The 16672-nt window shown below is 36.8% G+C and overlaps 1 protein-coding gene across 1 annotated transcript in view; it reads left to right on the top strand.

The window, feature by feature from the left end:
- SLC16A10 (solute carrier family 16 member 10) overlaps positions 1–16672 on the top strand; it is a 65945-nt gene that overhangs the window by 25099 nt on the left and 24174 nt on the right. The window contains exon 2 of the mRNA XM_050315875.1: positions 15342–15486. Coding sequence (XP_050171832.1) covers positions 15342–15486 — 145 coding nt within the window. The remainder of the gene's footprint in view (positions 1–15341; positions 15487–16672) is intronic.

Below are 16672 nucleotides of genomic sequence, written 5' to 3'. Positions count from 1 at the left end.
CCTATTAACCTGCTCAACACTTGTCGATTCCTCTGTTTCATGCTTCTGATTCACTTCCTCTCATGGGCTGAATATGCGTATTCCTTGCACAGTAACCTACTCTAGTTTTCCTTGGAGAAACTCTCTAAGAGCAGCCATCTTCTTCTGGAGATGGATTACCAGAGAACTGGTGAGGTGGTTGTCACCAGGTTTAAACTGCCAAGGTCTCCTCATGTTACCGCTTATTTCATCCTTCTTTGGCACCCAGTGCCTTTTACTAAATAAAGCACAAGCCACAAATCTTTCTGCACTCCAACCTGCAGGGTGAATTGAAAGCAAGCAGGCTTTCTTGATTCTTTTGTTTTCTTTGGGCTGGCTGTGGGGCAATGCCGACTGTTAACAGCTTTTCTTTGAAGCGCTTCAGCTAAAGAAACATGCTTGGTATACTTTAGTTTTTAATAATTTCAGAAAAATTAAAAAATAGATACTGTTCTTCTGCTGTCCTCACTCCCAATGGTTAATTACTTGTGCAGTCTGTCGGTCTGATATTTTTATTTACAGTCTTAACTGAAAATTCTTCCAAACTCATGAGCAGGCACACTATTTATTCATGTTGTTAGATTACTTTTACCTAGTGCTGATTTACATTGTTATGCTATCAAGGTCAAGCTACGTGCACCAAATTTCCATATTTCTGTTTAGGGATCAGTCATGGAAGTCTGTTGTTTTTTCCATAAAGATATTTGGACCTTGCTTCGTGGAAATTTAGAACAGCTGCTGAGCTCCCTAACCTGTATTCCAGTTGCTGCAAGGGCGTTCCATGCTAGGAACTCTTATGCTGGGGGACTCATTGGGAGGAAGTGCAGAGCTTCCCAGAGGTTTTCTGTATGATGGAGTAATACTGGTGATTACTCTTTTTATCAGTATAAAAGCTACTTGTGAATTTACATGACAGGGAGACCTCTAGGGTGAGGGCATTATTTTACTGCAACTGAGATGCCTTCTTGCCCCCCTCTGATACAATTTAGTGCTCCTGATACCAGATCAGTTAGCTCTGGAGTAGCTGGGAGTAAATGCTCTCCAGGAGGACAAGCTTGTTCCAAATGGACACTGTACACAAAAACCCCTTTGTTAAGATGGTGGAATTGAAACTGAACTTTCAAAATTGGAAATGTCTTGTTTGGACAAATCTACTAAGCTTTGCTGTGTCACTAGTTTTTCATTGGCTCTTTCATCAGATGTGGTTTAAGAAAGAACTAGTTGTTTTTGTACAAATGCAACTTCCTGAAAATACAAGCTCGGACCAGAAGGGAAGGACTAGTGTATTTTAAATAGGACTATAATTTTCTTTTTTTTTTTTTCGTCTTTTGGTTTTAAGTGTTTGGGAAAATCTCAGGCCAGATCTGACAGCCAGAGAGGAGTGAAGCTGCCACAGCTTTGTGTCCCTGGTTTAACCAGTAGTGAGGCTGAAAATGTTTCCAGTAGGGTCTTGGGAAAAAAAACCAACCGAAAAACCCCAAACCCAACTTTCATGTGTTAAGGAAGTAATAAACAATGTTTTAATCCAGGACTTCAGAGAAAAAATTTATACTGGACAGTGTGTGCCTGTTTGTTTGTTCATGGTGGGTACAAAGAGTCTTTTTAATAGAGACACCCAGAAGCTTGAAGAGATAAAGGCATTGGTGAAAAATGGGGGAGGAAAAGAACCAGCAGTATGATTGGCTCATGTTTTGTGAGGTTTTACCTACTTGCATTATAAATAAGAGCTTTGGACTTCTGATATTATTTCCAGAATATAGCAAAATAGTCAGTAAACCCATTGGTTTATTACTGAGATAGTGTGAGCTTTATCAAGCAAAACTATTTTTGTTCTTTCGAAGAACCTTCAGAAGGTTCAGAAGGCTGCAATTCTACCCCAAATTTGATTTTTTTTTTTTTTTTTTCTTTTGGGAGTGGGTATTGTAGTTGTGGTAAAGGAACTGTTGTTACTTTGTGGTAAAGGTATAAGTGTATACAAAGTCAAAGAATAAGTAATGTAGTACCACTATTACTGGAATAGAATACCATGTTTCTTGACTTTTTAACTTTCTTATCTTTGACTGGAATTTATATATATAAATAGATAAAAATATTTTTTAGAAGAATACTCAATATTTTGAGAACTGATTTGATGTCTTAAGCATAACCATATTATTTTTGGAAAATAGTACTGTACAATAAGGGAGACAACTTGTAATACTAAAGATTATCTATTGATGTGACAAATGTGCTGAATAAAATTTGTGCCCTATCTCAAGGAAATGGGGTTTTAGTTCAAAAGACATATTGTTATTTTAAAATTATAAAACAATTTTCAATTACTTGCCCATTTATTTGTATTTTTAGTTGCTCTGTTGTTTTGCTATGGAAGTACCTGGTGCTGACTGTGAAATACCAAAGTTGTGTGAAAATGGCTACAAAAAACTGAGTTTAAATTGTTTTTTTGAGGGAGCCCACAGTGCAGGATGTTTGCTGTGATCCTCTGGGGGGACCCATTCTGGAGCAGTCTGTTCCTGAAGGACTGCAGCCAATGGAAGGGATCCACATAGGAACAGTTTGTGAGAACTGCAGCCCATGGGAAGGACCCCCACTGGAGTAGTTCATGGAGGACTGTCTCCTGTGAGAGGGACCCCCTGCGTGAGCAGGGGAAGAGTGTGAGGAGCCCTGCCCCTGGGAAGGAAGGAGTGGCAGAGACAATGTGTGATGAACTGACTGCAGCCCCAATTCCCTGTCTTCTTGTGCTGCTGAAGGGAGGAGCTAGAAAATTGTGGAATGAAGTTGAGGCCAGGAAGAAAGAAGAGGTGGAAGATGTGTTTTAGGATTTGGTTTTTATTTCTTATTACTCTAATCTGATTTGAGTGGTAATAAATTAAACTAATTTTCCTGAATTGAGTTTGTTTTGCTTATGACAGTAATTGGTGAATGATCTCACTGTCCTTTGATCTTGACCCGTGAGCCTTTAGTTAGATTTTTTTTTTCCTGCCCAGTCTGACTGTGGAAGGGCAGTGAGAGTAGCTTGGTAAGCACCTGGTGTGCAGCCAAGGGCAATCCACCACAACTTTAAATTCTCAACTCTAGATTATTAACTTAAGTGTGGTGCTCCTTTAAAATAGTTTTGAGGAAGTGTTTGCTTTCATGTTTGACTCAGTATTGTTTCCTAAGGAAACACCTCCCCCGCAAAAACACAAACAAACAAAAAAACCAAAAACCACTTTAAACATAAAATCATAGAAAGGCTTGAGATAGAAGGGACCATAAGTATCATCTAGTTCAACCACCCTGATGCCATGCCTGGATGCCACCCATGTCTCTTGAGGGCATCTGTTCCCTAAGCCAGAAATTCTTATTTGAGGTGCCCAGAAAGCACCACCAGGGCTGGGAGTGTGGTTTGCTTCTACTGCTGCAGCTCCTGCTGCCTACTGGGAGCCAAGTTTGGGAACCACTCTTCTGGGAAACCACTTCTGGTTTGTGGCTTGTTTTTAACTAGGGGAAAGTGGCATGTTTAGAAGCATAAATAACTTACAGCCCCAGGGCATGCTGGCATTATAAGGATAAGTACTTCTGTGGTAGGTGCTCATCCCATGCTGTCTTTGTCTGCAGTGAGTATTCAAAGCCTTCTCTCCTTTCTCTTCCGTCTCCTTGTGGAAGGAAAAACATTTAAGATTGATCAAAAGAGACTTTCCTGCCCATTTGTTTGACTCCAGGATCCTGCAGAGAATAGGCTTTGGATGGTATATTTTATCTTGGGAGAATGCATCTATGATTCAACAGCTTACTGGGAAGCTTTTGGTTTAAAAAAGCTTTGTGCTTTACTAACTGTAAATTATCTAAATTATAACTGCAACCTGTGGTGTGTATTTGCAATGTCAAGATTCCAGTCAAATCCTGTTGTTATTAATGGAATAAAAAATATGTATAACCTACTGTTTTTCGTTGCTGGGTTTTTTTCCCCCAGAGTGGACATGAGGCTGGATGGGACAGATGTGAACTACAAATTTGCTAAGTATCTCAACAGGTTATATTTCACATTCTCTTTGTCAGACTGATTTATCTCAGTTGGGTATGTGAAATATTCCATATGCACTAAGTCACGTCCATGAGGGTTTATCAGCTGATGGTCTAAGATAAAATTCCTCTGGGTATGCAAAGTAGCAATTTGGGCAGGTTTTCTAGATGTGTGGCAACCTGGGCCTTTGGATTGCTGGAAATCAGGTAATTGCCTGAGTAGTTGGGCTCTAAATTAATGAGAAATATTTTATTGTTCCAGTGAATTATATTGTCAGACTTGACTATTTTATATGGGGATGAGGTAGAACAACAAGGTCGTCAAGAGTTGCAGGGGCTGGTTCACTTTGTTACAAGGGTTAGAGTGCACAGGCTGAGTCACATGAGTGTAACTGATATAAAGGGCATGTGCCAACATAAAGATTTACCCTGTGATACATGCTTTGTCTTGTATCTGCTCTTACCCAGCTTTCCATGCAGACTACTTCCTCTCCCTGTCAGTCATCTGAAAGGGACAACACTAATTCATTTGTTTGCTGTGCGAAAACTCAAGATGCCTCTGTTGTTTGACTAAGGTTTTGGTATTTGAAGGGAAGAGACTGGATGACGGGGTGAAAGGAAACGAGATTCATGAACATCCCCTTTTTTCCTTCAGCCTGGGAAAAAAACATCTAATTCTTATTGTTGCTTAAAAATATTGCAATTTTGGACTTCTCTATCCACTTGGCATTGTATGTGATAAGGCTGATAAAATTATAGGAAAATATTGGAAAACCAAGAAAACATTCTTTATAAAAGAGCCCCATACTGAACTTGTTAATTCTCACCTCACTTTATCTGAAGATTCCTTGCTTTAAAGTCAAATATAGCTTCACATAACTTATAGCACAAAATAATGTTATGATAGCAAATACAGAAATTTGCTGTATAGTTCAGTTTTGTACTTATATTGCTAAATCCAGGCATGTGCCTCTGAACATTTGTCTGTTTTTGGATTGTAGTGTCGTGTTTCAAAACAGATGTTTCTGTTTCTATATAAATACATATTCTTCTCTGAAGCAGGTGTAAGTTAAACAGCCAGATCTTACCTTGAAAAATACTTACCTATTACAGCATGTTAATGATTTGCCCTAAAATCACTTCTCCACCTGTTTTATTTGGTCTGTATAATAGCATTTAGGGTTTGGTTAGTGTTTTCTTTATGGCAGCTAGTCTGTCCCTTGTTTAAAATGACTATTGACTAATGACTGTTCCGGTGTGGAGAGTGGGAAGGGGTGGTTTGTAACACTGGAAGATCTTTTGGAAAACAGTTTGAACCTTGAAGGTATGGATTAAAAACCCAAATTATGTTTGGTTATTTTTGTAGGGACCTAGAGAGCATAAGAGAAATATGTTGATGTAATCAGGGAATGTATGCTGTTACAATCTGTCCTGAGGATGTGCATGAAGTTACTGAGATATGATGGAGTCCTTTAGCCAGTTCTGATGGATTCAGAAGGGTGTTTGTGTGTGAGAAGTTGGGGTTAGTCTGTGAGTTGCTTGATGCACTCCTGAACTTTAAATAGTGTACCAAATCTACAGGTGAAGTAAGATTTCTTTATCACAGCTGTCTTTATCTTCATGATCTCCCAAGAACTTCTGATACTGTAGAAGTGAAAGGTATGCCTGTGTCATTTAAAAGGCAACCTTGATTTGCAAGTCTTACCCCAGTGCAAGTGAGGGGAGGGTAAAGAAAGAAGACTGGTAGCTCTGATAAGAACTTAGGAATTTGGATCTTGAGGTCTAATCTATGCTATAGCTCTAAAACATGAGACCATTGTATGACATGTTTGGTTGCAGATATGTTTGGAATGTGTGTAACTGTTGGTTGGGAGAGCAGTTAGGATTAAACCCTTCCAGTAAATCAGACTGTCATGTTTGAAGTTAATAGCTAATACTTTCTTATGCAGAACATGACTGATCCTAAATCAAAACAGAATGTAATTTTTGGCCTTCAACTGTTTGGAATTGTTAAAAAAAAGAAAAAAGAATAAACAAACCAGTGCTAATTTAGGGGGAGGAAAGAGAAGATAAAAATGTGCCTGGAAATCAGTTCTGGAATTCAATTTCTAGGCCATTAGTTAAAAATGTGATTACCTTGTGCTTTGAAAGCCATCTCAGACAGTCAGCAGAAAATATTCTTGTATGACTTCTAAAAGGAAAAACAAGTGGTTACAGCCACTTCTTATCGATTTGTTCCTTGTTTGTTCTTCCTACCGCAGCATTTTCAGACTTTATTAAGTGTCAAAGGTCAAGCTCAGTTTGCTATGAAATCTGAATGCACGTGTTTTTCTGTTAATGATTTACTTCAACCTTCCTTTAAAGGTTCCTGAAGGCTTAATACTTGTAATCTCTAGCAGCAATATTTTGTGTAATGCTGCATTTTTTAGCTTTTGTTTTAGCTTTTACCAACTTAAGCATTTGTTTATTTTCCTCTAACTTTTTAAAATACACAAAGAGCTGCAGTCTCTCTAGTAGTAAAATTGTTTGCCTATAAGAACATTTTTAACTGTTTCAGGTTTCTTTTTGTGCCTTATAGTTTGAAGAATATGTCATGGTCAGCCTCCCATGATATTTACTCTGGGTTCACTATTACTAAACTGTGTTTTGTTAAAGGGGGAACCAACAAGCAAAAAAAGCCCACAAAACTCTGCCTAAGCTAGTGTTATTATAGTAAGTGTAAATTGTATGTTAGTTAAGTAATCAGTTAGTTGCAGCTGTATGGGATGTTTTGTCAGTACATGAATACACATTGTTTTTACTTTTCTGCTGCTTGTGCCCACAAGGACTTGATCTCAGTAGAAGTTCTGATCTTGTGTTGTCATTACTTTTGAAGGCAGAGGGTGAAACTACTGTAGTCCAATTTTTGTAAATGACAAGCCTGGGGAGGCTCACTCTGTTAAGGATATACGTGAATCTCTTCTGGGCCCTTTGTCTTTCATCTGTCACACATGGTCAGAGAATGATGTATAAAACCTTGAAAGAAAGAGGTCTATATTTTGACTTGGTAGAATGTTTGGTTTTGTTTCTTACTCCTACTATAAGCTTATTTTACTAATTTTACAACATATTTGCAAGGTTATGCTTCTTTCCACCTTCTTGCGTCAAGTTCAACGTGGCATATACAAACCTGAAACAGCATTTTGGATTGTCACAAGGTATGTATGCTGAAGAGATGCTATGCATTAGCACAGGAAACCTTACAGCTATTGGCAAAATCTGTGAGCTAATCAGAATAAACACATTCAAACTGTCTGATAATGACCTCTGTCTGATAATTTGCTGCAAGCAGAGATTATGCTTTCGTGCTTGTGATATGGAAACAGGGTATTTATTCAAAGGTCTCTTTATTGGACTCCAGTGGGTTATATAGTTTTTGGTTTCTGATTCTAATCATAACTAGTTGTACCTTTTAATAATAATGTTATTCAATAAAAGGTTTGTTCCCCAGGGAACAAGAAGAAAAGAGTAGGGAAAGAACTCCAATGTCTTGTATTGCAGTTGGGTACTTCCACTATTGCCTGGTTTATAAATCTTTCTGTATTGACCGTGATCTCTGAGTGTGTTGTGGAAATCTGAATATATCCTTTACAGATAATTCTGATTTCCAAACCCTGTTCCAGATAACTTTGGTGTCCAAAAGAGATGGTATTTCTTTGTGATAAATTATCTTTGCCCAAAATATTCTGGAACTTTCATTTTAAACTAGGGGTTTTTTTTGGGGGGGGGGAGGGGAGGGGTTAAGGGAGGGTGTTGATAGTGTTGCTTTAAGGGAAGCCTAGCTCAGATATCTGCAAGCTAAACACTGGAAAGTAAGCAAACTGAAAGCTGTAGTCATGTAACCTGAGCTCAGAGTATAGGATACTTCCTGTGGCAGCATTATGTCATAAATTTATTTTTAGTCCTTAAACACATAGTTTCTCTAATGGGATCAGCAGATCTCCTTTGGATAGAACCTGCAGTGCACTTTGACAGTAGGAATTCTAAATGTGTCAGTGCATGCGTTTTAACATCTGCTTTCCTTTTCTACTGGCATATTGATCTGTGATCTGTGGATTGCTCAGTAATAGGGGTGGCTATGTGGAAACCAGTTGCTCTTGCTTTTGCACCTACAACTAATGCAATTCCTCACAATTCACGAGAAGTTACTGAGCAGGCTCTGAAACAATTTCCACAGGCATGTGTAAGCAAGGCATGTAGCACAAGGTATTTGGTGCTATAAAAATAAGGTGGCAGTTTCCAGGAGCCTGACCTACGGAGGCTCTCAGAGGACAGGCGAGGATATTGGAATACTTGTTGGGTGTAATAGTTCTGTTGATCTGTTGGTTACCTAACATCTGCTGAACAATTCCCTCTTCCAGAAAACTAGCTTTCCTGGAGGAAGAAAAATAGATAATGAATAAAAGAGGATGTGTCTAAAGTGCCTTAGACAAAGGGTAAACCAGTGCTTCTGGGCACAGGCAACAAGAATATGACAATACTGATGAAAAATTTGCCATCAGTTGGAGGTAGATACAGTAATTCTAAGTAATGAAGTTTACATCTATGATGCTAATAATTTAGATTTAGATTTCAAGGGATCTACTTATAAGGATATATTTGGCTTAGAATTCAAGGATACCTTCAACTCCTTCCCATTTTTGAAGGGGGGAAAACCCCAAAGGTTTTAATTTCATGCGTTAGTTTTATTTATTTTTTTCTTACCTGAACAAGTTAATATTGCTAACTTTTTTTTTTTTTCCTGAAGAACTGCTGATGTTTAATATGATCTTCAGAATCCAGTTTTTCAAGAAACAGGGATTTAAAACAGTATTCTTGCATAAATTATATGGAGTAACTTGAGTGGGAGAAGACTCTGGTTATCTGGTCTTACACCCCTCACTCAAAGTCAGACCAAGCTAAAATACAGTGAGCTTCTGAGTTAGATCAGATTGTTCAGTATTGTCCAGTCAAGTTTTGAATATATCCAAGCATGGAATTTCCACAGCTTTTTCGGATCACACCTTCTGGTGTTCAACCACTTTCATTGTGGAAAATTTTCATGGCATCTAACTGGAGTGTTCTTTATTGCAGTTTCAGTTGGGTTTTTTTTGTCCTATCACTGTGTGTTACTGAAAAGAATCTGGCTTTGTAATCTGTAATGATCACCTGTTAGATACCTGGAGGCACAGATTAGATTGCTTTTGAGCTGTTTGTCTTCTGCATGCTGAACAAATTCCAACTCTGTAGCCTGTCTTCATGGGAGTGTGTTGATTGCTGACCTCTAGACTTGCTGAGTTCTTCTGTTATTGCTGAGTGATTAATATGGCAGATTAAATTCAGTTTATGTATGTGTCTTATAGGGAGAAATAAAATCCAAATAAGTGCTAAAAAAAAAGGCATCTACCTTAGACATCATTACCATTTGAAGGAAAATAAGATCATGGATAGTTTTCTAAACATATTTACTCTGAAGCAGTTGCAATACATTAAAAAAAAACCAAAACCCACAACCCCTCAAAAACCCCCAAAAAGAGAAGAGGAAGGATAACTGTAACATGGAGACTGGAAAAAAATATTTTAGCTTAGAAATTTGTTTGTCCTATATTAAATGCTATATGCAGTTCTGACTACCCTGTCTCAGAAAAAGTATGATACATTCAATCAGACTCAATATAAAGAGGCAAGAGGGAAAAGTATGTCTTCTATAAAAAGACAGACTGAGCCAAAAAGTTGCTTTATTTTGGAGAAGAAATTAGTATGAACAGATTTGATTTAGGCATATAAAATCATAGGTTGCAAGAGGAACTTCAGGGGGGATGATTAATTCATATTTCTCACAGCAGAGGAATTAAAGTATGAGTAAGTTCAAAACAAAGGGGGTTTAATGTGTTGCTGGTGCCTGAGCATGTTCTGTAACTGATTACAATAAAAGCAGTGAAGCCAAAGTAATATTGATGGAACTAAATGTTCTTAAAGCTTATTGCTGGATACTGGGAGGACATAGCCAGGGAAAAAGTATTGCGGGTTGCTAGCCCTTTTTCCGGTGTTCTTTGTCTAAGTGCTTTGTGGTGCTCAGAAATAGGATGCTGGGCTAAATCAGTCTTTGATCTTCACAGTATTGCAGTTATTCTTAAAAATAAATATCATGTATATGTGATTATACAGGCAAGAAATTATTAATATTAGCTGGAGATGAGCGAATTGGCTCCAGAAATAGCTTTCAACAACCACTTCTGTTTCCTCCAGGACCGGATCTCTCAAATTCTTGAACTATACTCATAACAGATCTTCTTATGGAGGCCAATCTTCTGCTTTGCCAAAGAGAATATCCTTGTATGTAACTGGCCATAATAGAAGTGGGGGTCCTTCACCCATTCCGTAGTTGAGTTACAGAGTTGTTTGCTGTAAGATGATGTGGATGCTGAAAACATATGACTGTTCTAGGAGAGGATGTTCATGGATGAGAAATTGCCAGAATATTGATAAATAAGCAAATTTGGACATTATTTTTTTTAGTGTATAAGGAAAAAACCCCAAACACCAAACCAACAAAAAGCCTAAAATCCTGGCTTAAGAAGTCTCTCAGCTGTTAACAGTTTGAGACTCAGAGAGTACATACAGGCTTCCTTATTCTTGCATAAATAGTAACTAATAACTTAATGAAAGCATGAATAATACTGCAAATATTGTCCTTCTCTTTTCTTCCAAGTATTTTTATAACAATATAAGGAAGTCTCTGCTAAATATTATTCAAACTGAGCTTTCAGAAGTTACCAAGTGCCTTTATTTCAGTTGCCTCATATCATTTGTCTTCTAGACATTTTGTTCCATTTCTCAACCAGAACAATCTTGGGGAAAGCTATTAAAAAAATTCTTAAAGTTCATTAAAGAGTGAAGGGTGTTACTCTACAGTGTTGAACCAACCACTTGAAAGACATTTGTGAGGATAAAACTGATAAGATCCTTATTGTAATGCATAGTAAATATTAATTGTGAAGAGGAATGCTACGGATGAGTAGCCTATATTTAAATTTATGCATGATAAAGCATTCCAATGGAATATAGTATTAATGTGTTCTTTTCTGTTGTCCTATAAATCCTATTTCTTGACTCTAAAGAATGGACAAAGACATTTAATAGCTTAGTTTATCTACCAAATTGAAAACACATATTGCCTGGTCTAGCTGTGACAATGGGAATAATTTTGTGAGTGCTCAGATATTAGATACTGTATTTATAGTAAAGATGTTATTTAAAATTTGTAATTTTTAAAAACTCATGGTAAAACAGCAGCATATTTTTTGAGTATGTGGCATAGTTTCATTGCTGTAGATTCTTGAATAGATAAATAATTAAAGAAATATGAGAACCCATATTTAGGTTGTTATTGAATTGATCAGGAAAGAACAAGTAATTTTCATTTTTTAATAATTTTAGTTATAATACAGTTTTTGTAATCTTATTATGTGTTTCAGTGGCACAGATGCTACAAATATGTTCTGGTCTCATATTTTTGTCTTAAGGACAACTTCTATCTTCTAGGGAAGTCTTGGGAATTGTTTCTTCTGCAAAAAATTACATGATTTGAGGAACTAATTCTTAGCTTCTAGTGCCTCAAGGAGTGTTTAAGTCCCTAAAGTAGGAATAGCTTTTCTTTCATGGCAATCAAAATGTTTTGTGTATGAATATGAATGCAGTTATATGTAGTAATTAAGTACTGTATTAGTATCTGAACGAACAGCTCTGGCATATAGCCAGCTTGTGGCCAGGAAAGTAGCCAATAGCCTGGAGGAGAAATGCTTTAATTATTATGTAATAATAACTAAAGAGCTCTAGAGAGCTCTCCATATTCTGTCCAGCTGCATTTGTAATTTTTTGTATTATTTGGGACAGTTGTAATTTCTATTTAAAAAAATGTGGAAGACAACTCATTGTACTTCTTTCATACTGCATCAGAAAGTGTTCAAGTAAGTTTTCCAGCATTCTTACAAAGCAAAATTGAAAATTGCTTGGTCTATTGAATATATTTTATAGCCATCAGTTTCTTCAGAGGATGAGGATAGTGCAGCAGGAGTTATTAGCCTTAAGGAAATTAAAGATTTATGCATGTGCTGTTCTGTTTATATCTTAGCTATTTTTGATGCTAAGTTCCTTCATAAAGGATGAATACAGTACATTTTCTTGAACTATGGATACATGTGAAGTCTAACTTCAGGAACATTCTATCCAATAAATAATAAAGATATTCATACAAGACATGCCAACGATATCTGTTATTGTTTGTTGGCCTATATGTTTCTACAGACCACAAAAGCCTGGTATTAACTTGACATTGTAATTTAATGACTCCAGTTTTCATTAGGTAGATAAGTGGTATAGTATGGGCTCCCATTTCTTTAGTGGGACTTCTTTGCACTTCACTAGTCTGTTCTGAAATGCTTCAGATAGGGCCTTTGGCCTTCCTGTTAATTGTCTGTTGTGTTGAAAACCAGGGGAAACCTTTCTTCTCTTTTATGTTTTGCCCTGTCATTGTTGTAACAAAAAAGAAAAAAGAGAATCAAGGGATAAGAAAGGCGTACTTCTTTCATTAGTACCTAGAAGCATGAAGAGACAAAATCAGCACATTGTTAACTCAGTGTAACTTGAGCTGAATGTCTTCACTTCAAGCTCTTATATTCCAATTATTTTATTAGCTGTATAAACCATTAAAAACATTGTAAACTTGATTTCAATAAGGAGAGTGCTAATTAAATCACAGCCTGTAGCTCTGAAGCAATTTAGTCTGTTACTTCATGCAAGCTACTTAAACTTGATTTCAGATGCCCACTTTCTTTGCCTGTCTTCATGAATAGAGTGCACGTACCTGTCCATGTGCAATTGGGTTCTCAAAAGAAAGTCATCTCTGGTGGGCTTGTCTAGTGCCAGTTGTCTTTGTATCTTCTTGTACCTTAGGCAGGGAGGGTGTCAGGAAGTTCAACCATTTCATGGTACCTTCATACCACATGAAACCACTGTTGACAGTGAGTCTTGTGATGCCCACTTCTTGAAATTTAGGTGCCTTTTCTCTTGTCCTTGCAGATACCCCCAGGTGTCACAGGCACTTTGGTTCTTAGTGCTGCCCTGCTGATCATGCAGAGATGCTGAGGACTGTTCATGGTGGTGTAGCTACCATTTGTTTGGGAGCATGACAAGAAGACAGGGACATTCCTAGTGTTTGCAGTTTCCTTTGTACAAACTCACTCTGGGAAAGATAAGTAAAAAGATGAGGAGTCTTGTAGAAGTCAGACTTCTTAGGGGCTTTGTAACTGGCTGGTCTCCAGGCTATATGAGAGCATGTGTTCCCTTTGACTCCTGCTTACAAATTGTAGTTGGTATAATGTTGTCTTGTACCATCAGTAACCACATAGCAGTAAAGTGGGACAGAGCTCCAAGTCATCTGCAACACCCAAGCTGCATTTGAACCTTCCTTGATGGCAGAGGAAGAGAAAGAACAGCCCTTTCATAAATTCTGTCTTTGCCTTTCAGTCAGTGTCACAGGGCCTTGTCCTCCTCCTAGTCCTTTGTGCTCTCCCTTCATACTGCTTGAGTTTTTGATGAAGAAGTGCAAGACTGGCAGGGCTATTATATATGGGTTAGTCCAACCCAGGAAACACAGGAAATGCCCGTGAAAGTACCTCACTCTTCAGACTGTGCCTTGAAACACTTATATTTATCACATGCTCAAAAAACCATCCCAATAACACCACGCTCCCACCCCAAACAATTATGTCATGGTTCACTGAGATCACTGTTTGCCCTAAAATAAAGGTTTTGTTTCTTGTACTAATTTCTTGTTTTCTCTAGCCATCTGTTCTCTTGTCTTTCCTTTACATTGTAAACTCTTGGAAAAAAATTAATTTTTTGTTTGCTGGTTTGTTTTTCTGTCTTTAGTGCTTTGCACAATGGGATCTTCATCAATGTGTCCATCACTGGCACTTTAACAACACATCTTCTAAGCCTTGGTATTGGTAGATATACTTGCAAATATTCTTCATCAGGTCTTTGGGTTATATATGTTTTTCCAGATAGTTTTGTTTACCCTTATCTTTGAATCACAATTGTTTATCTAACTGTGTCTTTAGGAAAGACGTGGTAAGCAAAATTCCAGTTACACAGATTTATACCAATTCCAGGTTGAAAGAGTTCTTTCTTATGTTTTCTGTACAATTAGAAAAGAAGCTAAAGTGGTTTTTTTCCCAATGTACCTTGCATCAGCAGATTTTTCTACTTTTTTTTCAGGTCATTTTTTTCCCCAAACAGATGGGGATATTTGCAATATGTGGTACCATACATATATATGCCAAATATATTAGTTGTAACTATTCTGCTATGGCAGCCTGATTCGCTTCTATGTCCTGGGAGAACTGTTAAGTGTAAGATCAGTAGTGCCTGTTTCAAAGAGTTGTTAGGATTATAAGTGGTAAGTGATGTGGTCCTGAACACCCATATAAAGTGAAGCAGAAACCTGACTTTAATTAGAAATTAAACAAATTCTGTTCTACCTAAGCTATTTGAAGATATGTTGGGTACACTTGAAGTAAAAAGCACTGGTAGCTGAAACGATAATGGACTTATCTGAATTGAATCTTAATGATCTAAAAACTCATTTATAACCAAGTGCAGTTTTAACAAGGTCTGTAAAGCTGGAGAAGTGTCAGATGTGGTGACATTGTCCCATAATATATGGAAATGGTTTTACTACCCAGGTTTGTTTGGTATTAAGTAAAATCAAATTCTTAATATGTATATTACAGTATAAAAGTCTTTTCTTGTTTACTCATTACTGGTGTACAGTATGATCTAGAACTGGTAATTAATTAAATTTTTTTTTCCAACAAACCTACCTATTTAAAGTCAATAAAGTCTAGAATTAAATCAAGTGAATTGAAGTCAGAATGAATATGAAGCCTCAAAAGTATTTTTAATGACTTAGCCATTAGATTGAATATTACTAGAGGAATCTGTGTTTTAAAAAAATAAAAAAGGTAAAAATAATAGCTACAAAAAAGTTAAATGCATTCTTTGAGCTGATAAAATCTAAATTAGTTGATTATGTAAATTGTTAGCTTGTTTTACCGTGTTAGGTAAATATATTTTAAAATGCATTTAAATGTTTTTAAAATAGTTACCCAGTTGGTACCCTGCTTTAGTTCAGCAACATAAAATCTCAGATGAAAACAAATACTAGTTGAAAGCTGAAATCCCTTGGTCTTCTAAAATGCTCTTGTTTTCTGTATTTTTGTTTTTAAATTTTGCAGCATGGGTGAGCTCTCTCTCTATGGGAATGGTCTTCTTCTGTTCTCCAATAGTCAGCATATTCACAGACCTGTTTGGTTGTCGAAAAGTTGCTGTTGTTGGAGCTGCAGTAGGGCTTGCTGGACTCCTTGCAAGTTCTTTTGTAAGGTAAAAAAATTTAAATTCTTAACTTTCAAAGTATAGGTAATGCTGATTCTATCAACAGAATACAAAGGAGTAAACAGTGCTTCTTTATATTATCTGTTAAAGTAGAAAACCTGTTTTTGTTTTTTCTTTCGAACTTTGACTTGTGAACTTTCAACTTCAAAAGTAATTTATAAAATACAATTGAATGTCACAGCAGCACTCGCTATTTAACAGGAACCACTATGTACAAATGCATCATCAGCGAGACTATTGCTATAAGATAACAGTATTGTCCTGAATAAACTTGTTATGTATGTGCTTAATGTATGTTTGTTTTAGCAGGTGCATAAGCATTGTTGCTGTCTTCCCTACTTGCCCTGTCCCCTCAATTTGTTTTTAAACCAGTTCTAATGTTGATAAATACACAGTAGGACTTCCAGTAAAGTGTTCATATTCTAGTAAAATTTGAAGGTTTCATCTATTTCTAGCAATCCAATTACCAAACATGAAGATAACAAAACCATTAGTGTAATGATATATACTTTGGGCTTATTTTCTTTGTTAAGAAAATATCTGGGTTTTTTTGCACTACTGAAAAAAACCTTGAGTGGGGCTTTTTCTCCAGATTTTTGTAAGTTTCTGTAACTTTTATGGAATAAATCCTAAGAAATTCAAGAGCGACAGATTTGTTGGACGTGCCCAATAGAAGATGAGGAAACAGGAAGTTTACTTACTCTAGTCATTAACAGAAACTGGTTAGTGAAGATAGGGTAAGAAGGAGCAGGAAAATAAGCCAGTTATCTCTAGTTCTCAGACTGCTGTTTTTTCCCCCTACCCTTGGCAGAATACGTGCAGGAACAATCATGAGCTACATTGGGAAGAATTTTCTACGTAGATGAAAATAAAATATATTTTTACAGACAAACCTGTGAAAATGTCTCTCCTGTGCTTGTACTCTGAACCAGACAGATGTGGGCTGGCTGTGATGTGGATGGATGGCTGTCCATGCTATGTGGCACTGTGCCTGATCTATTATTACATCTAACTTGGGCATATATCCCCTAATGTGAAAACATGTCCACAAATTGACAGGAAGAGAAGGCAAATAGTTGTGTCTTAGATATTGAGACTAACATTTATTCTTGGATTAACCTATATTTGTGGGAAAAAAATAAAGCTTGTTTTCTTGTTATTTGAGCTAATTCTT

This window comes from Myiozetetes cayanensis, unplaced genomic scaffold (genome assembly GCF_022539395.1).
Source record: "Myiozetetes cayanensis isolate MyiCay16 unplaced genomic scaffold, myiCay2020 scf2-11, whole genome shotgun sequence".
Taxonomy (NCBI): Eukaryota; Metazoa; Chordata; class Aves; order Passeriformes; family Tyrannidae; genus Myiozetetes; species Myiozetetes cayanensis.
This window is presented reverse-complemented; position numbering and strand designations above follow the sequence as displayed.